Genomic DNA, 26,374 nt, shown 5'->3' with positions numbered 1-26,374 from the left:
TTGTGACGCATCGGACTCGGTTCGATCCATGACGAAAACTAAATAGGACAACAACGTGATCAATAGTATAAGTGTGGTCTACACCGAAACTAAAACTGAACTTGTTAAGACCTATCTGAACTAGTGCGATCTATGAAGAAAACCAGATAGGAAAACAACGTGACCGATCATACAAGTGCGGTCTATGCTAAAAACAAATTTGAGTTGTCATGACTGATGGAAAAAACTTGGATCTCTTCGTTTCCAAAGCTCGATCAGGTTAGGAACATGCATAACTATCCTAGGATTTTTATAAATATTATGCACAACAAAAAAATAGCATTTTTATACTTTAAAAGGATGCAAAAAGTGCTAACAAAAACCATACCTTAGATTTAGATGTTCCCAAATCGAATCAACATGGTGAAGATGAAGATCCAAATCGCATAAGTCTCATAAACCTAAAGTTTTCCACTCGATGACTTGAACCATGATCTTGGCATACTTCTAGTGGGGAGAAAAAGAGGGTGGAGGCTATGACTCTCAATCTCGCTAAATGGTGGAAGACAAAAGCTATGGAAACCCTAACCCCTGGGGGGTATTTATAGTGTTCCTAAGTGGGCTTAAGTGACTTGAGCCCACATGGGCTTGGGTCACTTAATCTAGCCTAAAATGGGTTCTAATTATTTAATTAACCCAATAAGGTTTACTAATTAATTAATTAGCCCAATCCACAGACCTTGTTCGCTTATCCCTATGCAACCTTGCGTAATTACCAAAATACCCTTATGCACAAAAGTGAACGTAGAGTCAATCCGACCCTCAAAACCCATACCAACAAGGTATATGAGCTTAAAGTAGGGACCACTAAGACCTATATGAATACTGACTCCCTCAAAGTCCAATTCTAAACTTGATTCAATCTCCCACTATAGAGAATCAACTGAACTCCAGTATCCTATGTAAATAATAACGAGACAAGAAGTGCTCGGGTCCATGAACCGCTATCCATTGTGTTTAGTCTCCCCATGAATTGGTGTCCATAGTCTAACAAGTTGAAAGTTATCATCCTTTCAAGACTACTTCTACCATCCTTGAGTTACAGATCCTCTTATTGTGTGTTCAATTGACATATCTTAGCTTTCAAAGAGCCTATGTCAAGTTTCACTTAAGAAACTACTATAACCATAGTTTCCATGAACACACCTCCTTAGGATCACCCAAGGGGACACACTGTCTCAATCCCAAGAGATAACATAATGCCTCTATTGAGAATACCTATTGTTATCGGTTTCCATCAATAATGACCCAATCCATAGGGAATATATGATCAACTTACAATCTCACCCGTAGGTCAAAGTCATTGCTAACTTTAGCACAAACTCAATATTCTCTCAAGGTTGAGAGACAATATAATGAAGCAGCTTGGAGAGGTCATGATTACTTGATAACCTTAAGTCATGACTTACTGTAGGTCCTATCCAATGTGTAACCATACACACTAGTGCACTCACCATGGGAAACCCATCACGATAGCCAAGACCATCCATCCCTCCAATTAGAAGGTGGTGCACTACAACCTTTAATTGGTTGCGTAAACCCATGAATCGATTGTGAACAAGTCATCTATTTGCAAGGAACCCATGACTTAGATCTTCTATGCAACTCCTACTGCACCTAAGTCACATACAATGCAAAAGATGTAGGCAACAATGCTCATAAAGTATAATACATGGAACGAGGATAGATAAAAGTGAAACTAGAACATCATTAAATAAATAATGAATTCTAATTTTATTACATTATGTCATGCTTTTAAGGGCTCTATCCTAACATTCTGCCACTAGCCCTCGAGGCATCATGCCAATAAAGCATGTCAGATATTCATCTGAAACCTATGTTATCCCTTTGACCAACAAAAACTCTTCCTGTCAAGGTCTTGGTGAAGGGATCCACCAGGTTCTCCATCGAAGGTATCTTTTCAACCATGAGTCACCCTCTAAACCATCTCAACACTTCAAAACACAAGCACATAATCCCTCATTCTCTTAAGATACTTGAGCATATGCTTGACAGTAGTCTAGTGTTTTGGACCTGGATTAGACTGATACCCACTACAAAGCAAATATTTAACCTAGTACCTAGCATTGCATACATAAGACTACCCACTACAGAGGCATAGGGTACTGACTGCATGCATTCTTTTTCCTCAGGTGTTTTAGGACACTGATCCTAAAAAAAGGGAATTCCATGCCTAAAAGGTAACAAACCTTTCTTGGAATCTTGCATCACATACTTGACCAAAAGCTTATCTATATAGATAGCTTGAGATAGCGCTAGTTTCCTATTCTTGTGATCCCTAAGGACCTTAATCCCAATAGTAGACTACACTTCTCCTAGATCCTTCATTTGGAACTGAGTACATTAGAATCACAAGGATTCTAACTCTGCCTCCATAGTTTTTTTTCCAAAGATGTGCATCCACATCACTCATTGCTTTATGGTAATCTATGAGATCGATCTCATGTTTCTTTATAATGGCCTTGAAAGACTTTGCCAAATACATGAATTGGTTTGGTTGTTTAACAACCTTCCCACTATGACAAGGAATCAATGTACTAGAAATGGGAATGGCTAGTACTAGACTCAGTATCTTGTGTATTGTGGGACTATCTTCTATTATTCTCCGATCTATATCATTGTTTGGCTTATTACATATCATATAGTCTTCCTAAAAACTCTAGTATTTGTAACAACAAACACCTTTTGATAGTTCTAACAATAAAGTAATAATCCCTAAATCCTCTTGGATATCTTATAAAATGATACACCTCTTTAGAAAAAGAGGTATTATACATCCTTTAAGATATATCCCCAAAGAATATGGGAAGTAATGAGAAACCAATCACCGATCTCACTATGTCTATCAAAGTTCAATATATTTTTTCCATTACTCCATTTTGTAATGGAGTCCTTGGTGCACACAACTAGGATATTATCTCATACTCCATATAGAAATGATCGAACCTACTAGACACATTATCTCGATCTAATTGAAATGTCTTGATATGTTTACCCAATATGTTATCTAATTCTGCCTTAAATTCAATGAATTTATCAAAGGCATTAGATTTCCTATCTACATAACCAAAACTAAAGTATTTGTTAGCCCAAGGGTTCTCCTAATCGGGTTTTGATGATAACAAACCATGGTTAAGTAACTAATTGATTTAATGTTTAAGAATCTCAGGTATAAACTCGAAAATTCATCAAATGACCAAATGGATACAAGATCGAGACGCTTGGAAGACTTGAGATCATAGGAAACAAATGTAAGATGAATGCATGAGTGCACTTAGGATTTTCATACGTTTTCATGCATCTTAGAAAACTTGGTTTATTCTTTAAAACGTCGACTTCATTAAAACCCGAGTTTTTAACTAATTTACCTTAGGCAAAATGTTTCAAAATTGGCTTAATAATTTACCTAAAGACCTTGCCTAAGTGTTAGAAAATAAAGGAATCAAAAAATAGGTTTTTCGGGGCAAAAAAGGCTCAACCGGTTGAGGCTATGGCCAACCGGTCAACCAGTTGAGGAACCAGTCGACCGGTTGTGGTCGTTTGGTCGAGGAAGGTTAAAAACCTTCTCTCTCTCCCAGTAGCCTTCTCTTCCCGGTCGAGGTGATTCCTTTACCGGTCGAGGTCCGGTTGAGGACCGGTCGAGGTCCGATTGAGGCAATGGTAACCTGTTATGCATTAAATGCTCCAACGGCTAGTGAACCGGTCGACCCCTAGCTCGATCGGACGAGGTTTCCTTTTGCTATTTTTGACTCCCAAGCTTAGAAACCTATAAATTGAGAGCTCCACTTCATTTATTGATAAGAGAACACTTGCATTCAAAGCCCACCTACCTGTTCTTGATCAAAAAGCTCTCATTCCTTTCATAAGTGCATTAAATCACCACTTGCATATCCTTTAGTGCACTCTTGTTGTCATCCTAGCCTTGTCTTATATTTGAGCCATCTTTAAGCTAGGTTGAGTGATTATATCTTGTAACAATCCGAGTGTTAAAGCCTTCAAGAGGGTTGAATCTTGAAGAGGTTGTGTAAGAGCCCATTGGAGTCGGAATCCAAGTGTAAGAAGATTGGAAGCTTGGTTAAAGCTTCAAGTTAATGGAACCCTCACTCGGTTAGGAGGTTGAGGAGAGTGGACGTAGGCAAGGAAGTGTCGAACCACTATAAACCCGAGTTTGATTTCTCTAATCTCTATCTCTTTACTTTGCTTATAATTTGTTTAAATTTGTTGTGATTGAAAAGTTTTTTAAACACCTAATTCACCCCCCCCCCCCCCCCCCCTTTTAGGTGTTTTTCTTAACAAAGCATAGCCTTTGTTTTCTCAGTATTTATCAATAAAACAATTAAATACCCATACTTTCCATACATAAACACAAAAAGGTTCATATACATGAGTATGTACTAACTCCAAACATTCCTTGGTTTTAAGTCCTTTAAAAATAAAGGAGCCTCTTAGTCATTTTACCATTTATATAGGATTCATAGACTAAAAGATCTTTTAGATTAAGAAGGTCTAGACTTAATTAGTCTTTGGATCCTATATAGATTAATATGACATAGACTTTAGAAGCCAAATGTTCGATTAGTGCTAGGTTCTTTCTTTTCATGAGATCGGACTATTCTCATTGCTTAGCAAAGTGATACTTTGCTTATAATTTGTTTAAATTTGTTGTGATTGAAAAGTTTTTTAAACACCTAATTCACCCCCCCCCCCCCCCCCCCTTTTGGGTGTTTTCCTTAACAAAGCATAGCCTTTGTTTTCTCAGTATTTATCAATAAAACAATTAAATACCCATACTTTCCATACATAAACACAAAAAGGTTCATATACATGAGTATGTACTAACTCCAAACATTCCTTGGTTTTAAGTCCTTTAAAAATAAAGGAGTCTCTTAGTCATTTTACCATTTATATAGGATTCATAGACTAAAAGATCTTTTAGATTAAGAAGGTCTAGACTTAATTAGTCTTTGGATCCTATATAGATTAATATGACATAGACTTTAGAAGCCAAATGTTCGATTAGTGCACTACAAGAAAAAAGGTCATTGTTGACATATATTATCTTGACTTAAGGTGATATGTGTCAATATTGCCTATTTAAATTAACAACTATCACATATACAACTTGTTTAAACCAATAATGACATATATAATTTTTTTTGAATTTTTTCATGACTTATATAATAGAATATTGACAGATAATTTATAAGTCAATGTATAGTTAGTATGTTCATATATTAAGGTACTTATATAATGTGGCTAGCTTGACATAAAATCAAAAGTCAAGGTATGATTTTAAACATATATGTCATTTTAATTCTAGTAAAATGATCTTAAATGACCTATGGATTATAAGTCAAGATATTATGTTATAATTACCTGTCAAGGTTCCTTGTGGTATTTACAAAGAACACTCATTTTCTCAAAACCCGATATTCATTTTGAGAGCTGAGGGTTTCAAACTTTTTGCTCTAAACCAAGAATGAAAATATCGGTAATTACGAATATATCAGTACTTTGATTTTACGGATATATCAGAAATATCAGAAAAATATCGATGGATATTTTTTTTCACAAATATCGGTGGAGCGAAAATTATTTAAAATTTATAGGAATGCTTGGAAAAACTCCAAAATATGATAAAATAAGTAAGAATTCATATTTTAAAGTTATTTAGTAAATATAATTGATATAAATATAATAAAAAAAAACATCGATAGACAGAGATATATCAATAAATTCGATATTTGAATTTTAAGAATAATAAATATGAATTTTGGAAGTGTATAAAGTTAGAATTGACTTAAGAAATATTTGATTTTATTGAATAAAAATAATTTATACATAAATGCAATACGTATGAAATTGAAATAGTCTTAGTATCAAAATGAAGATTGATGTAGTTCCACCATATTGTTAGATGAAGGGAGCCCATCTTGTTGAAGACAATATTTATTTTAAAAATTTTAAAATATTTTTATTAAAACACATTTGATTATATTTTAAATAAAAAATTAAATTAATTTATATAAAATATTTTATTTGAGATTTAATTTCTAAAATTTTATTAAAAATATCTGGTAACAAAATTTTCTATTAATATTAATTTATTTAAATAATTAAGATTATTAATAATTTATTTTATCAAATTAAATTTTTTTGCTCTTTGTGTTTTCTGTTTGCAAAACCCCCATTTGATTCCCATGAAAATCCATCCCCCATTCGATTTCCAGGAAAATTCATCATCGTTTGATTTCCGAGAAAATCCGTGTAAAACCCCCAAGGAAAACCAAAAAAATTGTTTTTTTTTCTTTTTGCTCCCTGTGTTTTCCCTTTGCAAAACCCTTGTTTATTCCCAAGAAAATCCATCCCCCATTTGATTTCCGGGAAAATTCATCCTCGTTTGATTTCCGAGAAAATCCATGCAAAACCCCCAAGGAAAACAAAAAAAATTACCTTTTTTTTTTCTCCCAGTGTTTTCCGGATCTGTTTTAGGGGTTTCTTTGCTTTTGTGCCATTGGATTTAAATTTCATGAACCCTCAATCCACGATTTTTGAGCCAGGCTGAAAAACACAACCTTTGCCTGCAAATCATGATCAGACTATAGCCTATGAATTACATTGGTTGGTTCTAATTGTTGAACCAACACTCTGCCTACCATGTGAATGAACCAATTGACCGATGGGGATACAACTTTCCAATTTTTAATAAACTTAAAGATGTTGAGAAACTATTACTTCACTAAATTTCTTCTTATGTAAGATTTGGGCTTGTGGATGTGGAATTTATGGATTAAATGTGTGAAATCAAGTTAGCAAGGCTCTCTTTGCAGAATATATCGCAGTGCAGAAAAGGAATAGACCATTTAAAGGATTGGGGTTAGAACACATAAACAAATCTTGCCCTGTCGTTCCATCTCAGCTCACAAGTACTACCCTCAGAAGTAGCCAATTCTAGGTAATGTAATTGTAGCTTCATTAGCAGCAATTTGGTTAGTCAATGAAGTAGAAAGAAATTTCTTATTCCCTTGATTTGGCTATCAGACTGATATATTCTGCCTGAGAGAGCGAGATCTATTGATCAATTTTGCTGCTGAGATATCACAGCTTCAAGCATAGGGCCTAGGTAGAGAGTATGCACTTCTTCAGGTTAGGATCTTCTCATTAACTTGATTTTCCTCTCTTTCTCTTTGTATATCACTCTCACAATTTTTTTTCCTTTCCTGCACCAGAGTTATCAACTTGCAAAAGACTTGGGGAGAGCTTTCTCGGATCGAGCAATTTTGCAGACCTTTTTAGATGCTGAAGCAGCTGTGTCTTCTGGTCCACTTAAGGTAAATATTGGTACCTTTTTGTCATAAATATAAGTAACTCTACCAATCAAAAAAAGGTCAGTCTAAGAAAGGTACAAAATGTTGGATGTGAATAAGTATTGCACAGTCCATCCATATCTGGGTTTAGGGGAAAATGGGATGAAGATTAGAAGAGATTATAGGATTTATACATTCCAAAAAAGTGCTGATTAAGGAAACTTAAGTTATGAGTGTAAGTAGTAGCTTCTGCTTTTGTTTTATACATATACTGATACAGATGCAGCAGTCTTGTTGCTTTCTTAGCGATTGAACCTTCAACATGCTAAAAACCCTGATATGCTTATCAGAATTAGATATAATATGGGATTTTTGTGTAATGGCATTTTGAGTGACAATTTCCCTATTTTTTCTGTTGTGTAACATATACAACTATCCTTATTTCCAGCTCAAGCATTTGTAGAACAATGATGAAGTAATGCAAACCCAATTGTTGATTGTTTTTGCATTTTTTCCCTATACAGAGCATGTTAAGTCTGTTAAGATCCATGCATGTCTTGATTATCTTGGAACAAGATGCTTCCTTCCTCCGATATGGTTACTCGTCACCCGACAATGCTGCTAGAATTAGGAAAGAAGTAACAATACTCTGCAGTGAATTGCAACCACATACCCTTGCCTTGGTCAGCTCCTTTGGCATCCCTGACGCATTTTTTAGCCCAATTGCTTTCAATTGGATCGATGCAAATTCTTGGTCATTGGTTCAGCCCCAACAAGGGGCCACAATTCCTCTCTAAATTTAGATGAATCAAAACTTATACTGCCTGTGGCTTTCTAAATTCATTATTATTGTCTAATAAAGGTGTAGTGGCTAGCTTGCTATTAAAATTCTTCATAAAGCTTGATATCTGATTGCTCCTCATTATACATTTTTCTTTTTAATTTGTTAATATGCTCTATATTTTTTGCTATAGATTTGAAGTTTGGGTGTTGGAAATTTAAGGCTTTCCTATAAAGTAATGCTTCAAGATGGAGGCAAGAGACTTGGTTGTAGATATATACATGAGCAACTTAATTTAAGTTTATGTATATTGTCTTATAGTGTGGTTTTAATTTCATTGTATATTATATGAGTTTCTTCTATATAGAGAAATTGGGGATAACTTTAAACAAGTTCATTGATTTGTGCTTTAATTAATAATTAAATGTATATTAAATATGTTTTGATTATATATAAAATCATGATAATTTGATTGTCATTATCATTCTTAAATAATATCAAATTGATTATACATACATGGCAACAGGTTCAATTTTTCATATTAAAAAATAATTTTAAAATTTTTTGAGGGGAACCTTGATAGTTGTACTTATTCCCTACATTGACATATATAAGCCAATTATGATATATATAAAATCTAACATTGACATATATATCTAAAAGCCTGGATATATGTGGAGTTAATCATGACATATATGATACCTAACCTTGACATTTGTTGGACTAATCTTAACAAAAGAGTGAGTTAACATTGACATAAGATTAAGTAATCTTGATCTAAGTTGAATCCAACCTTAACATATATGAAAGAAACATTGACGTATTATATACTAATAAGATTTCATCATTTGTAAAAATAGAGAAATCTTAACATATGTATATGTTAAGTTACCTTTAAACTTTTCTTGTCACTGGCATAGATAACATATATGAACAATAACCTACCTTCACAGATATACCTTACATTGACAGTGAAAAACTGTCAACGAAGGCTTCTTTTCTTGTAGTGGTGCTAGGTTCTTTCTTTTCGTGAGATCGGACTATTCTCATTGCTTAGCAAAGTGATAATGGAGTCTCACATAAAAAAGGTAATACCTCCCACTAATTTGCACAACTAATCTTGCAACTAAATCTAAGGTAAGTATAATCCCATCATGTGACTTTCTCACTTGTTGAAAACCTTGTAAAAAAACTACAAATAATGGGTTTGGAATCTATCCACCACAATTGGTGAAATCCACCACTATGTATTCAACAACAAGAACATGATGTGTACTTGCCTATCCTTAGGCACTCCAAGTATTCCTTTTTTAAGTGTCCTAAAAGGTCATAAAGGAATCATTGTCCATGAGTTTGTTCTCTTGTTCCTTTTCTTGAGCTTTCCTTATTTGGTGTTGTTTTTCTTGTTAGGATAGAGCCCTTAAAAGCATGACAATATGTAATAAATTTGGAATTCATTATTTATTTTATGATGTTCCAGATTCACTTTTATCTATCCTTATTCCATGTATTATACTTTATAAGCATTCTTGCATGTATTTTTTGTGTTGTACATGACTTAGGTGCATTAGGAGTTTCACAAAAGATCTAAGTTATGGGTTCCTTGCAAATAGATGACTTGTTCACAATTGGTTCATGGGTTTAGGCAACCCATTATAGGTTGTAGTGCACCACCTCCTAATTGGAGGAATGGATGGTCTTGGTTATCGGGATGGGTTTCCCATGGTGAGTACACTAGTGTGTATATGGTTACACATTGGACAGAACCTACGGTGAGTCATGACTTAAGGTCATCAAGTAGTCATGACCTCACCAAGTTGCTTCATTGTTTTGTCTCTCAACTTTGAGAGAATATTGAGTTTGTGCTAAAGTTAGCAATGACTTTGACCTATGGGTGAGATCATAAGTGATCATATATTCCCTATGGATTAGGTCATTGTTGATAGAAGTTGGTAGCAATAGGTATTCTCAATAGAGGCACCATGATATCTCTTGGGATTGAGGTAGTGTGTCCCCTTGGGTGATCCCAAGGAGGTGTGTTCATGGAAACTATGGCCATAGTAGTTCCTTAAGTGGAACTTGACATAGGCTCTTTTGAGAGCTAAGATATGTCAATTGAACACACAATAGGAGGATTTGTAACTCAAGGATGGTAGAGGTAGTCTTGAAAGGCTAATAGCTTTCACCTTGTTAGACTATGAACACTAATTCATGGAGAGATTGAATACAATGTATAGTAGGTCACAGACCCAAGCACTTGGTGTCTCGTTATTATTTACATAGGATACTGGAGTTCAGTTGATTCTCTATAGTAGGATGTTGAATCAACTTTAGAATTGTTTTATGAGGGAGCCAGTATTCCTATGGGTCCTTATGGTCCCTGCTTTGAGCTCATATACCTTGTTGTCACGGATTATGAGGGTTGGATTGGCTCTATGTTCACTTTTGTGCATAAGGGTGTTTTGGAAATTATGCAAGGTTGCATAAGGGTAAGTGAACAAGGTCTCTGGATTGGATAATTGATTAATTAGTAAGCCCTATTGGGTTAATTAATGAATTAGAACCCATTTTGGGCTAGATTAAGTGACCCAAGCCTATGTGGGCTCAAGTCACTTAAGCCCCCTTAGGAACCCTATAAATACCCCCTAGGGGTTAGAGTTTCCATAACTTTTGTCTTCCACCATCTAGAGAGATTGAGAGCCATAGCCTCCACCCTCTTTTTCTCACCACTGGAAGTATGCCAAGATCAAGGTTCGAGTCATAAGATAGAAGATTATGGTGTTTATGAGATCTATTGCAAATTTGGAGTTATCTGCATCGATTAGAATCGATCTAGGAACATTCATATCAAAGGTGTGTAGTTTTATTCTCTAGATCTATTTTTCTATGGTATTCTTATGGTTTTTTAATACCTGTTTATCCATTCCAATAGATTTAAAGAGCCTATGATAGATTTACATGCATTCTACATGATGCAGGGCATGGGAACAATGTAATCTAAGGTTCCAACAAATGATATCAGAGCCCTAGGGTAGGTTCTAGCATGTTAGATCTATTTTAGGGTGTGCTAACTCTATTTTCCAGGATTGTTTTATTCATCCCATGGTCCTAAGGGATGAATGGATGATATATTTTTATTCATTCAATTAAATATATCAATATATTTGGATTGATTGATTATAAGTGTGATATGATCTTTGATTATTATTCTCTAGTTTGGGTTGTACACCCCATAAGGGGTATAAGATTTTTATTTGGTTGTAAAAGTCTTTGCTTTTTAATATATGGGCTGTAAGCTCCTTTATAAGAGCATAGGATTTTTTATTATTGTAAAAAAAATCAGTTTTAGTATCCATTTATGGTGACCCAATAGAAAAGATGAAATCTTGAAAGTTCTTTTTGAGATTCAATGGTAGTTAAAGAAAAAAGAAGAAATCTTGGAAGTTCTTCGTTTAAGATCCATGGCAGCATGGTGATGTTGACTTGAACTCAAAATCAGGACTACCTCCTAGTATTTTCTTGGTGCAACCTTATTTAAAGCTTAGGAAGTCACGAATCCAATGGTTCAAGTGGATTGCAATTTGGAGTTAAAATGAGGGAGATATAGCCGATTGAAGCAAGGTTGCACAAAGAACCTGGCAACATAGTGACGCTGACTTCAACTCAAAATTGGGGCTACCTCCTGGGAGGTGTTTGGGACAAACTAACTATGGTTTTGAAGCTAAGGAAGTCAAGAATCCAATGCTTCAAATGATCACAATTCTAAGTTGAAACAAAGGAGATATGGTTGATTGAAGCAAGACTGTGTAGGCATGCAATTACGGGATTGAGTTCGGGCCAAATTGTTTTTTGTTATTTGGGCTCAATTTTTGGGCCTCTTTTTGGGCTTCTTTTATGGTAATTGGGCTCATTGGGTTTTTATTTTTTCACTAACCCTATCTTTTGTTGCAGTGTTATTTTGGTAATTTGGATTTTATCCAAGTTTTAGTTACCAAATTTGCAATAGGATCCTTAAGGCCATGAGAATTATTTATTTAATTTCCTTTCATGTCTTTTATGCTTTTTAATTTTTGGCATAGAATATATTTTGGTATTCTTAAGTTAATGAATTTTCATATTTTTTTCCTTCTTTTAGATAATTTATTAAATTGGAATGTACTAGGAATTAGGTTTTTTTTTTTTATTTTCAAAACTAAACTCTTAGAGATTTTTTTAAAATAAATATTTACATATTTTAGATCTCTAACAATTTGTTTACTATAAGGAAAAAGTTTTATTTTTCCAAGTCTATAAAATAAAATCTTTCCTATTTAGCACAAGATTCTAATTTAAAGAAATAAATTATTTTTTGAAAAATATATGATTAATAATTCATGATTAACTAACTTTCCAATATATTGTTTCAAATAAAATAAATTAAATTGTAATTTTGGATTTTCTTAAAAGAATAAATTTTTGTGAGTTTTATTTCCATTATTATTTATTTAAGAAATTGGTTGTTGTCATTTGGAATTTCAAATTCCTTTTGGGACTTTCCTTTATTTCGGTTAGGTGGTTCTCCAAGCTCTCCTCCCCACATAGAAGGAGAATGACACCTAAATTGGTCCTCTAGGCTCTTCCCCCCAAGAGAAGAAGGAAATCGTTTAGTTTGAAAAGGAAAGTTCAATGATAAGGAATATGAAAGATATCCTTATTTGGCACAAGAGTCCCAATTCAAGTAATAAATAAAAGTTTTGGAAATTCTCATGATAGATAGTTTATTTTAAGATAGTTACCAAAATTATCTTAAAGTCTTTCTTTCAAAATATTAAGTGGGAGGGGGCCATAGGCAAGCCCATAGCCTCCAAGATTGAGCCCATCTTGATTTTGGGCCCATCACCACCCTAAAGATGGGGTGGCCCAAGGAATCAAGGGATATGGACTATCCTTTATGGACAAGACTATATATGTTTGTAGTGGGAGTGGCCAATCCTAAAGATGGAACTCTTCACTTGGTAACATTGATATCAAGGATCTTGGTTACACACTTAACTTAGACATGAAAGGGTAGAATCACTTAAAGTGGTCCCACTTTCATGGGTTAAGGGCTGAACATAAAGGTATGTTAATCAATGCCTTAGGATAACTGATTACTACCAAAAAGTGCTATTTTATAGACCTAATTATAATGGTTATAAGCACCTTTGTGTAGTAATCATATTCATTTAACCCAATTAATTCATTAAGGTCCTTAGTAATTGGTTTTAACCATTTGTGGCAAGTTTACATGTTTTTATCAGCTTATGAATCAATTCAAGCATGCCAAATGATGGAGGAGCTAATTAGACAAGTTAAAGCAAGGATTTTGGAAGTTTACAGGCTTGAATTTCAAGTGGAAACACGAGCACAAGCAAAGAGAATGCAAAGAGGAAAAAGAAGCAAAGTGAAGAGGAAAACAGAGGACAGCAGCTGCAGTCTTCTTTCGAACTTTTGGAGCAATTCCCGAAGTCCATTTTCTACATGCTATATACCATTTCAAAGCTCAGGAAGTCAAGAATCCAACGCTTCAAACCGTGTACAATTTGGAGCTGAAATGAGGAAGATATGGCCTTCGGAAGACAACTGCATCAAATCTTGTGAAAATTTCGCAAGGTGAATTTCTCCTTGCGAAATTTCGCAAGGAGGATTTAGGCACATTGCGAAAATGCCGAATTTCCTCTGTTTCTCCACGCACGCACCACCGACTTCCCATATTTTTTAGCTTGATATTTTCTCATGTAAATTCCTTTTGTAACCTTGTAATCAACCAATGAAAAGGTTGCTTTTGTATTAGCTTTTGTAATTTAGCTTGTTATTGTCTTTAAATAGAGGTGAAGAGCCTTAGACAAAAAAAGGTTGTAACCCGTAACCTTAGAAATTATAAGAGCTCTTTTGTTCAAAAGCTTCTTTTCTCCTTTCTTTCTCATTTTCTTAGTAGCCAAACATCCTTGGAGGATGAAATCCCCAAGGATGAGAGGCTAAAACCTTTTAGTTTCTTGAAGTAATGGATGCCATGTGAAGCTCCCGTGTGAGGATGGAGATTTCCAAGCCATAAATGTAAGTAGCCAAGCTTCATAAATGTTTTCATTCAAAGTAAAGCTTTTAATCCCTCTGACTTGCTTTGAATGGCCAATACTTGATAACCTTTTGGTCTCAGTGGATTCTTATTGTTAGATCCATTGACGTTCATTAGTTATCTCCTACGAGCCATTGTATTGCAAGGGGAGGAGATGTCCTATATCAATAAAAGAGCATTTATGAGGTTCAGCTACCCTTTTTGTAAGTTTTCAAGGACTAAAACTTAGTTGTTAAACTCATACCGGTTCGGGAAGTAAGCATCACCTTAGTTGCTTCCCCAACTTGAGGTGAAAAGTCCCAAAATCTCCATTTTTACACCGTGAGTTAAGCATGGATATCCAAAGCTTTGAGAAACTTCTTTTTCCATCTTTTAACCTATTTTCATGTTAGTTTAGTTTACAACACCTTCATCTTTTTATGTTTTCATCTTAACCTAATTTTTATTAAGAAAAGTTCACTCCATCCTCCGAACTTCACCAGTTAAAGTAAAAACCCATCCCAGTGTTCGATCCTAGAGCCACTATACTATAGTAGCTTTGCTACTTTAGTGTAAGGACGTTAGGTATAAATTTTGTTGATACCCTTACATGCCAAGCTACCAAGAGTCGGGTTATCAAATGGCGCCGTTGCCGGGGATGGTGCTACTTCACTGTGAATACATCAGCCGGAGGTAACTTGTGAGACTTCTCATGAGTAAGGTGAATTCTATCTCATTTTTCATTTACTAGCTTTTTATTTTAGTTTTAGAGCATTTTTAACTTAGTTTAGATAAGTTTCTTTTAGCTTTTAACTTTCATTTTTAGTTTATTTTTCATACTCTGTTTTTCCTTCCGCATGCTCTGTTTTTTTTTTCTTTTTCTTTGTTTTGTTTATTTGTTTTGTTCCAGCTGAATCCGTGCATGCCCTATTGGATTAGAGACCAAGAGGGAAGGTTAGTGCGGATAGAGACTCCACGAGCTACTGAATTAGAGATTATTTTAGAAGTCATGGAGAATCAGCCAGAGGACCAACATTCACAACACGGGCAGGGGAATGATCCGAACTTGTATAGGTCCATGAGGGACAGGATGCACCCTCTGAGGATGAGTGCACCATCTTGCATCATTCCTCCTACAGAGCAATTGATTATAAGGCCACACATCGTGCCTCTGCTTCCTACTTTCCATGGGATGGAAAGTGAAAATCCATATGCGCACATAAAGGAATTCGAAGATGTGTGCAATATTTTCAAGAAGGGGGAACAGCTATTGAGCTTATGAGGTTGAAGCTCTTTCCATTCACATTAAAGGACAAAGCCAAGATATGGCTCAATTCTTTGAGGCCGAGAAGCATAAGAACATGGACAGAACTTCAAGCTGATTTTTTGAAGAAGTTTTTCCCTACTCATAGAACGAATGGATTGAAGAGACAAATCTCCAACTTCTCAGCACGTGAGAATGAAAAATTTTATGAATGCTGGGAGAGGTATATGGAGGCCATCAATGCATGTCCTCACCACGGCTTTGATACATGGCTTTTGGTGAGCTATTTTTATGATGGCATGTCATCTTCAATGAAGCAGATATTGGAAACAATGTGTGGGGGTGATTTCATGAGCAAGAACCCTGAGGAGGCTATGGATTTCCTAAGTTATGTCTCAGAGGTTTCCCGTGGATGGGATGAGCCCAATAGCAGAGAAATGGGGAAGAGGCCAGTTCAGCAAACGTCAAGAGGGGGAATGTACAATCTGAGTGAAGACATGGAGATGAAAGCCAAGGTGGTTGCCATGGCTAGAAAAATAGAGGAAATGGAGTTGAGAAAAGTTCACGAAGTCCAAGCTATTTCAGAACCTCAACAACAAGCCAATCCTTGCTCCATCTGTCAGTCATTTGAACATATGGTGGAAGAATGTCCACTATTCCAGCAGCAAGAGAAATGTTCGGGGAACAAGCTAACTTGATTGGCCAATGGAAGCCAAATTCAAATGCTCCTTATGGCAACACGTACAACTCTAGCTGGAGGAACCACCCAAACTTTGCATGGAAGCCAAGGCCAAACCCATATCAGTCACCAGCCCAATCAAGCCAACAGAGTCAAGGTCAATCCTCAGTTGAGCAAGCACTCGTAAGCCTTAGCAAGGTTATGGGTGACTTTGTGAGTGAGCAAAAATCCATCAACTCTCAACTAAATCAGAAGATTGACAACGTAGAGAGTACATTGAACAAGAAGATAGATGGGATGCATAATGAGTTGTCTCAGAAAATTGACAACATCCAATATTCCATCTCAAGGCTCACAAATTTAAACACTGTCAATGAGAAAGGGAAGTTTCCCTCTCAGCCTCACCAAAATCCTAAGGGGATACATGAAGTGGAATCCAAGGATGAGGATTCTTCAAAGGTGAGGGACGTGCAAGCTATTATCACTTTGAGAAGTGGTAAGGAAGTGCATCAGCCGGAGCATGATCAGAGGAAAGCCAAAGAAGACAAGGCTGATAGAAAAGAAGAAAAGAAGAAAGAACAAAAGGGAAAGGAAGTTCAGATGAAAGAAAGCATCATTCCTAGCATGGGTGAGGAACCTCAAATTCTTTTAAAGGAAGGCATGATGAAGAATCACATGCCTCCTCCTTTTCCTCAAGCCTTGCGTGGGAAGAAACCGATCAAGAATGCTTCTGAGATTCTTGATGTGCTAAGACAAGTGAAGGTGAATATTCCTTTACTTGATATGATCAAGCAAGTACCCACATATGCAAAGTTTTTGAAGGACTTGTGCACTGTGAAAAGAGGACTCAATGTTACAAAGCAAGCCTTCCTAACCGAGCAAGTGAGTGCTATAATCCAATGCAAGTCTCCAATCAAATACAAAGATCTGGGGTGTCCTACAATCTCAGTCAATATTGGAGGAACCCAAGTGGAGAAGGCATTGCTTGATTTGGGGGCAAGTGTTAACTTGCTTCCATACTCTGTATACAAGGAGCTGGGGTTGGGAGAACTCAAGCCAACATCGATCACCCTATCCTTAGCTGACCGATCAGTGAAAATCCCCAGGGGGGTAATAGAGGATGTATTGGTTCAAGTTGACAAATTCTACTATCCAGTAGATTTTGTGGTGCTTGATACGGATCCCATTGTCAAAGGGATCAACTATGTTCCAATCATCCTTGGAAGACCATTCCTTGCAACATCCAATGCAATCATCAATTGTAGGAATGGGGTCATGCAACTCACTTTTGGGAATATGACATTGGAACTCAATATCTTCCATCTATGTCAAAAGCACATCCATCCTGAAGAAGATGAGAGCCCAGAAGAAGTGTGTATGATAGATACCCTGGTGGAGGAGCATTGTAATCAGAGTATGCTTGATCAGTTTAAAGAGAATCCAGATGAAAGCCATGAATATCTTGATGATGGGTTAGCTGAACCCATGGGAATGAATGCCGTTATGTCAAACTGGAGACAAAAGCCAGTGATCCTTCCTTTGTTCAAGGATGAGGAAGAGATGAAAAAAGCTAAGGATGCAATCCTTAAGCTTGAATTGAAGACCCTTCCTGCCGAGTTGAAGTATGCTTACTTGGAGGAAGGCAATAAAGCCCCGGTGGTAATTTCTTCTTCTTTAACCGTTTCACAAGAGGACAATCTTCTAAGAATCCTTAGAAAGCACAAGAAGGCCATCGGATGGCAAATTTCTGATTTGAAGGGGATAAGCCCATTGATTTGCACGCACCATATTTATATGGAGAAGGGAGCTAAGCCAACTCGTCAGCCACAGAGGAGATTGAATCCTCATATGCAAGAGGTAGTAAGGGCTGAAGTGTTGAAGCTTCTTCAAGCGGGCATCATTTACCCCATTTCAGATAGCACTTGGGTGAGTCCAACCCAAGTTGTTCCAAAGAAGTCCGGGATAACCGTGGTCAAGGGGGAAAATGGGGATGAAGTGTCCACACGCCTCACAACTGGTTGGAGGGTGTGCATTGACTACAGGAAGCTGAACACAGTAACGAGAAAGGATCACTTCCCTTTACCTTTCATGGATCAAGTCCTTGAGAGAGTATCTGGGCATCCTTTTTATTGCTTCTTGGATGGGTATTCCGGGTATTTTCAAATAGAGATTGATGTGGAGGACCAGGAGAAGACTACCTTCACTTGTCCATTCGGCACCTATGCTTATAGGAGGATGCCTTTTGGATTATGCAATGCTCCTGCTACCTTCCAAAGATGCATGCTTAGCATTTTCAGTGACATGGTTGAACGAATCATGGAAGTCTTCATGGATGACATAACTGTGTATGGGACTTCTTTTGAGGATTGTTTGTCACATCTTGAAGATGTTTTGAAAATATGCATAGAGAAAGACCTCGTACTCAATTGGGAGAAGTGCCATTTTATGGTAAATCAAGGTATTGTTCTTGGGCACGTAATCTCAAAGAAGGGTATAGAGGTAGATAGAGCTAAGGTGGAACTAATTGTGAAGTTGCCACCTCCCACCAATGTAAAAGGAATAAGGCAATTCCTTGGGCATGCCGGGTTCTATAGGAGGTTTATAAAGGATTTTTCCAAGATTGCCAAACCTCTTTGTGAATTATTGGTGAAGGATGCCAAGTTTGAGTGGGATGATAAATGTCAAAGAGTTTTGAGCTTCTTAAGCAATTCTTGACATCAGCGCCCATTGTGAGAGCACCAAATTGGGAGTTGCCATTTGAAGTGATGTGTGACTCAAGTGATTATGCCATTGGGGCTGTTTTGGGACAAAGAGAAGATGGTAAACCTTATGTGATCTACTATGCAAGCAAGTCTTTGAATGATGCTCAAAGGAATTACACCACCACTGAGAAGGAATTACTTGCTGTGGTGTATGCTTTGGATAAGTTCAGAGCTTATTTGATAGGGTCTTCCATTGTGGTATTCACGGATCATTCAGCTTTGAAGTATTTGCTAACCAAGCAAGATGCCAAGGCTAGGTTGATTAGGTGGATACTTTTGCTTCAAGAGTTCAACCTCCAGATCAGAGATAAGAAAGGTGTTGAGAATGTGGTAGCTGACCACTTGTCAAGGCTCAACATCGCTCATGACACCCATGGACTTCCCATAAATGATGATTTCCCTGAGGAATCCTTGATGCTTGTGGAGGAAGTGCCATGGTTTGCACACATTGCCAATTACTTGGTCACGGGAGAAATACCAAGTGAATGGAGCTCTCAGGATAAGAAAAATTTCTTTGCCAAGGTCCATGCATATTATTGGGAGGAGCCTTTTCTCTTCAAGTATTGTGCGGACCAAATTATAAGGAAGTGTGTACCTGAACAAGAGAAGCATGGGATCCTATCTCATTGCCATGAGAATGCATGTGGAGGCCACTTTGCTTCTCAAAAGACGCGATGAGAGTTCTTCAATCGGGTTTTTGGTGGCCCTCACTTTTTAAGGATGCCCATGAGGTAAGTAAAGGATGTGATAAGTGCCAAAGACTAGGCAAGCTTTCAAGGAGAAACATGATGCCTTTGAACCCCATCTTGATAGTGGATCTTTTTGATGTTTGGGGCATAGACTTCATGGGACCTTTCCCTATGTCTTTTGGCCACTCCTACATCTTGGTAGGAGTTGATTATGTTTCAAAGTGGGTTGAAGCTATACCCTGTAGAACCAACGATCACAAAGTGGTTCTCAAGTTCCTAAAAGAAAACATCTTCTCGAGGTTTGGAGTGCCTAAAGCAATCATCAGTGATGGAGGCACTCACTTTTGCAACAAGCCCTTTGAAGCTCTTTTGGCCAAGTACGGAGCTAAGCATAAGGTAGCTACACCTTATCATCCTCAGACGAGTGGCCAAGTAGAGCTAGCCAACCGGGAAATTAAGAACATCTTGATGAAGGTGGTGAACACCAATAGGAAATATTGGTCTGTTAAGCTCCTTGATTCCCTATGGGCGTATAGGACGGCTTATAAGACTATCCTTGGGATGTCACCGTACCGTCTTGTTTATGGCAAAGCTTGCCATCTTCCCGTTGAGATTGAGTTCAAGGCATGGTGGGCCATTAAAAAGCTCAACATGGATTTAACTAAGGTTGGGCTAAAGAGGAGTTTGGATTTGAATGAGCTTGAGGAATTGAGAAATGATGCCTATCTCAACTCAAAAATAGCTAAGGAAAAGCTAAAGAGATGGCATGATCAGTTGGTGATCAACAAAAAATTCTTCAAGGGACAAAGAGTCTTGCTATATGACTCTAAGCTTCACCTATTTCCGGGAAAGCTCAAATCAAGGTGGGTAGGGCCTTTTGTCATCCACCAAGTACACTCACATGGAGTAATTGAGTTACTCAACTCAAAAAGTGAAAAGACCTTCAAGGTAAATGGGCAAAGACTCAAGCCCTACATCGAGCCATTTTCCCGTGACAAGGAGGTACTCATCCTCCATGACCCATCACATCCTTGAGAAAGTGTGGTAAGTTGATGAGCTTAGCATGAAAAGCTAAGTGCTCATCTCTTTTTGTTTTAATTTTAGTATTACATTCTTGTTTACTTTGCATTTTTAATACTTTTGCACATATTTTGTTTAGGTTTCTTAGTTTTGATTTTGATTTTTTTATGTTTTTAATGGAGCTTTGATGTCCAATAGCAGGTACGAAAGCTCACAAGCTCACAAATGTGGAGAGAAAGGTGAAATAGGGGAGAAATATATCTAAGTCCAAGCTTAAAACCCCATTTCGCAACTCAACAAGTGAGTTGCAAAATTTTCACAAGGTGAATTTCACATTGCGAAATGCACATTTTGGCAAGATGCAAAATGCAACCTCTCGGGATTGCACTTTCGCAAGGGGAGTAACCAGTGCGAAAATTTCGCAAGGTGAATTTCTCCTTGCGAAATTTCGCAAGGAGAGTAACCAGTGCGAAAATTTCGCAAGGTGAATTTCACCTTGCGAAATTGTTTTCAAAGCCAAAAATCTCCAATTTTAACACCCCTGCAAGCTACATTCAAATGCCATTGCAACTTATATGAGTATACCATCATGGCATGGACCCTTTGAGCCTTGTCCTCAGCTGCTCAAAGTGGGGCCCACTCATCATTTTTGTAAATATTTAGTATAAATTCCTCTCTCATTCAATTTTTGAATTTTGAAAAAGGTGGTTCAACCTTCTCAACTCCAAGTCCACATCATATGAGGTACCACTTCCTTCCTCCTTATTTTCGATTCAAACATTGAGGACAATGTTCATCTCGGTTGGGGGGAGAGATGAGGAAGTAAGTATTAGTTTAAATTTTTATCATACTTAGTTAAATTAGCTACTTTTTAAATTTTTAAAAATTTTTGCTTTAAACTCCATGGATATTAAGGATTAACTCTCAAAATTAAATGAGAGAAGTCGAGTTTCAACTTGATTACATGAGTCTTAGAGTTTGTATTATGCTCTTCTAAAAGTTGATGAATTGTTGAAACTCCCATTGCATGCAAACTTATCTCTTCCACCTTAAGCTATTCGCACACACATACATTAGATTCCGGTTATAAGATGTGAAACTATCTCACCCTTTAAGCTTGAGAAATCATAATTTGACACCTTTAACCTCTCTTTAATAGTGTTGGGACACCTCATAAAGACCAATGAGTCTTTGAAAAAATAGAAAAAAAGAAAAAGAAAAAAAAAAAAAAAAAAAAGAATAAACTTCTTTGCTTGCCTTGAAACCTGAGCATGGTCCGAAGGGGTGGCGAAAGCCTTTAAAGCCTGGTGCCCTAAGCCTTTATTGGTTGGGAATCACCGATCCTCTGCTTGTTACATGGGTGAATTGGTTAAGTTTAGTAAGTGAAAAGAATTGTGAATAAGAGGTGCGTTCCTAGCCTATTAAGAGATGGTTAATTTTGCTAAGCTTAAAGAAAGACTTAGGTTGGGGGGAGATGATAGTTATCCATACTATACTCAGAAGCTAATCACATTAACACTTAGCTTTTAGTGGAAGAATTTGATTTGGATCTTTTGAGAGTGGAAATTCTTTTAATGCTTAAACTTGCATAATATCCATTCTTTGTACTCTATGATCAAGTGAATGCTTTGACAACTCTTATTATAGGTTGAGTTTCACATCTTTATTGATCCATGGATGTCCATCATGCCACTCATATCATTTTTTGGAGTGATTTGCATGATCCCTTTTATGTATATTATTATAGTTACTTAGTTTTTATCTCCTCCATTGCTAAGGGACTAGCAATGAGTCGGTTGGGGGGTGTGATTACTACCAAAAAGTGCTATTTTATAGACCTAATTATAATGGTTATAAGCACCTTTGTGTAGTAATCATATTCATTTAACCCAATTAATTCATTAAGGTCCTTAGTAATTGGTTTTAACCATTTTGTGGCAAGTTTACATGTTTTTATCAGCTTATGAATCAATTCAAGCATGCCAAATGATGGAGGAGCTAATTAGACAAGTTAAAGCAAGGATTTTGGAAGTTTACAGGCTTGAATTTCAAGTGGAAACACGAGCACAAGCAAAGAGAATGCAAAGAGGAAAAACAAGCAAAGTGAAGAGGAAAACAGAGGACAGCAGCTGCAGTCTTCTTTCGAACTTTTGGAGCACTTCCCGAAGTCCATTTTCTACATGCTATATACCATTTCAAAGCTCAGGAAGTCAAGAATCCAACACTTCAAACCGTGTACAATTTGGAGCTGAAATGAGGAAGATATGGCCTTCGGAAGACAACTGCATCAAATCTTGTGAAAATTTCGCAAGGTGAATTTCTCCTTGTGAAATTTCGCAAGGAGGATTTAGGCACATTGCGAAAATGCCGAATTTCCTCTGTTTCTCCACGCACGCACCACCGACTTCCCATATTTTTTAGCTTGATATTTTCTCATGTAAATTCCTTTTGTAACCTTGTAATCAACCAATGAAAAGGTTGCTTTTGTATTAGCTTTTGTAATTTAGCTTGTTATTGTCTTTAAATAGAGGTGAAGAGCCTTAGACAAAAAAAGGTTGTAACCCGTAACCTTAGAAATTATAAGAGCTCTTTTGTTCAAAAGCTTCTTTTCTCCTTTCTTTCTCATTTTCTTAGTAGCCAAACATCCTTGGAGGATGAAATCCCCAAGGATGAGAGGCTAAAACCTTTTAGTTTCTTGAAGTAATGGATGCCATGTGAAGCTCCCGTGTGAGGATGGAGATTTCCAAGCCATAAATGTAAGTAGCCAAGCATCATAAATGTTTTCATTCAAAGTAAAGCTTTTAATCCCTCTGACTTGCTTTGAATGGCCAATACTTGATAACCTTTTGGTCTCAGTGGATTCTTATTGTTAGATCCATTGACGTTCATTAGTTATCTCCTACGAGCCATTGTATTGCAAGGGGAGGAGATGTCCTATATCAATAAAAGAGCATTTATGAGGTTCAGCTACCCTTTTTGTAAGTTTTCAAGGACTAAAACTTAGTTGTTAAACTCATACCGGTTCGGGAAGTAAGCATCACCTTAGTTGCTTCCCCAACTTGAGGTGAAAAGTCCCAAAATCTCCATTTTTACACCGTGAGTTAAGCATGGCTATCCAAAGCTTTGAGAAACTTCTTTTTCCATCTTTTAACCTATTTTCATGTTAGTTTAGTTTACAACACCTTCATCTTTTTATGTTTTCATCTTAACCTAATTTTTATTAAGAAAAGTTCACTCCATCCTCCGAACTTCACCAGTTAAAGTAAAAAACCCATCCCAGTGTTCGATCCTAGAGCCACTATACTATAGTAGCTTTGCTACTTTAGTGTAAGGACGTTAGGTATAAATTTTGTTGATACCCTTACATGCCAAGCTACCAAGAGTCGGGTTATCAATAACCTTAGGAGGTTTAGGGCAGGTTGATTAATTAGAGAAGGTCTCTACCTAGTAATAAGAGTCATGACCTGCCTAACGTAGGCTTGATTCTTATGATACTAGGATACCTTGCATGGATATATGTAGTTGGAGAGCATTATATTTTTGCTAAATTAATTACCAGCTTGCCTTGAATGCTCAGTTTCTTTTTATTAATGCATGGAATTATTATATTTGTTATAAATATCATGTCTTTAACCTATCTCCTATTATTTTTTGTTTAAATTGGACCTAATTATATACTAAAAATAATCTAGCTATAGTATTAATTGTATAGAAGCTGATTTTGGTAGAGTTTGTTATTTCCTTTGAACAATCCTATCATAAAGTAAAAGAAGCATATCAAAGGTGGCATTAGACGGATCAAAAGACTAAGTCTCTCATACTTGGATCTTTAGATAATGTGTTGCAAAAGAAACACATGTCTATTGTCATAATCTATGATATTTTCTTTAAAGTTGAAAGGGTTATTTGGTGATAAAGGCAAGTCAACTAGACAAGTTTCCCTTAAGACTATTGTGAACACCAGGATTCAAGTTATCTTAGAGATCTTACCGGATTCCTTTGGGATCGGTAAGAAGATTCTCAAAGAGTAAAAGGGTGTACATATGGAAGTCAAGGTTCTTCAGGCTTTTTTTCCAAGAGGAAAAAGAATAACACCAAATAAAGAAAGTTCAAGAAAAGGAATGAGAGAACAAACTCATGGGCAATGATTCCTTTATGACCTTTTAATACACTTAAAAAAGGAATGCTTGGAGTGCCTAAAGATAAGCAAGTAATCATCATGTTCTTGTTGTTGAATACATAGTGGTGGATTTCACCAATTGTGGTGGATAGATTCCAAGCCCACAATTTTTAGTTCTTTACAGTTTCAAAAAGTGAGAAAGTCACATGATGGGATTGTAATTACCTTAGCTTAAATCGAAAGATTAGTTGTGCAAGTTAGTGAGAGGTATTACCTATTTATGTGAGACTCCATTATCACTTTGCCAAGGAATGAGAATAGTCAAATCTCACTAAAAGAAAGAGCCTAGCACTAATCAAACATTTGGCTTCTATTTGGACCTTCTTATTTTAGAAGATCTTTTAGTCTACGAATCCTATATAGATGGTAAAATGACGAAGAGGCACCTTTATTTTTAAAGGGCATGGAACCAAGGAATGTTTGAAGTTAGTGCACACTCACATGTATGAACCTTTTTGTGTTGATATATGGAAAGTATGGGTATTTGATTATTTTATTGATAAATACTCTAGGTTTGGATATATAGATAAGAAATTTGATGCCTTTGATAAATTAATTGAATTTAAGGTGGAATCTTATAACTTATTAGGTAAACATATCAAGATGACTAGATCGAGGTAATGTGTTTAGTAGGTTCAATCCTTTCCATATGGAGCATGAGATGATATCCTAGTTGTGTGCACTAAGGACTCCATTGTAAAATGGAGTAATGGAAAGAAAATGTTGAACTTTGATAAACATAGTGAGATTGGTGATTGGTTTCTCATTACTTCCCATATTCTTTGGGGATATATCTTAAAGGATGTCTAATACCTCTTTTTTCTAAAGAGGTGCATCACTTTATAAGATATCTAAGAGGATTTAGGGATTATTACTTTATAATCAAGATTTTTAGAAGGTGTTTGTTGTTACAAATACCATATTTCTTATGAAGACTATATGATATATAATAAGGCAAACAATGATATAGATTGGAGAATACTAGAAGATAGTCCCACTATACACAACATACTATGGATCCAGTACCAACCATTCCCATTTCTCATACACTGATGCCTTGTTGTAGTGGGAGGGTTGTTAAATAACCATACCAATTCATGTATTTGGGAAAGTCTTTAGAGGCCATTATAAAGGAACATGAGATCGATCTTATAGATTACAATAAAGCAATGAGTGGTGTGGATGCACATCTTTGGCAAAAATCTATGGAGGTAGAGTTAGAATCCTTGTGATTCTAATGTAGTCTGGTTCTTATAGAAGCACCTGAAGGGATAAAACCCATAGGTGTAAGTTGGTCTACAAGAGAAACAAAGGAGTAGATGGAAAAGTTGATTTTTATGTGGCTAGATTATAGTTAAAGGTTATAATTCGAAACATTGTTTTGAATATAGGAAACCTTTTCACCAGTAGCCATATTTTGATCCATCAGAATACTCCTACCCTTTGCAATATATCTTATTTATGAGATATTGCAATAAGATGTCAAGATAGTGTTCTTCAACGATTATCTTGATATTAACATTTATATGATGTAAGCAAATACTTTCATAGCAAAGGGC

General features: G+C 36.4%; 2 protein-coding genes across 2 annotated transcripts in view; both read left to right on the top strand.

Moving 5' to 3' along the window:
* LOC117913243 (putative acyl-coenzyme A oxidase At3g06690) overlaps positions 1–8,198 on the top strand; it is a 54,618-nt gene extending 46,420 nt beyond the window's left edge. Inside the window, 4 exon segments of the mRNA XM_034828201.1 lie at positions 6,891–7,015; positions 7,102–7,206; positions 7,290–7,391; positions 7,892–8,198. Coding sequence (XP_034684092.1) covers positions 6,891–7,015; positions 7,102–7,206; positions 7,290–7,391; positions 7,892–8,164 — 605 coding nt within the window. The 3' untranslated portion in view covers positions 8,165–8,198.
* Positions 8,199–15,784: 7,586 nt separating this feature from the next.
* LOC117913242 overlaps positions 15,785–26,374 on the top strand; it is a gene marked incomplete at its 3' end in the record, with an annotated part of 63,440 nt that continues 52,850 nt past the window's right edge. The window contains 5 exon segments of the mRNA XM_034828200.1: positions 15,785–16,136; positions 16,139–16,926; positions 17,500–18,847; positions 18,850–19,534; positions 19,663–20,409. Of these exon segments, the coding sequence (XP_034684091.1) occupies positions 15,785–16,136; positions 16,139–16,926; positions 17,500–18,847; positions 18,850–19,534; positions 19,663–20,409 (3,920 nt within the window).

This window comes from Vitis riparia, chromosome 4, assembly GCF_004353265.1.
Source record: "Vitis riparia cultivar Riparia Gloire de Montpellier isolate 1030 chromosome 4, EGFV_Vit.rip_1.0, whole genome shotgun sequence".
NCBI lineage: Eukaryota > Viridiplantae > Streptophyta > Magnoliopsida > Vitales > Vitaceae > Vitis > Vitis riparia.
The sequence above is the reverse complement of the archived record's forward strand: the minus strand, read 5'-3'. Positions and strand labels throughout refer to the sequence as shown.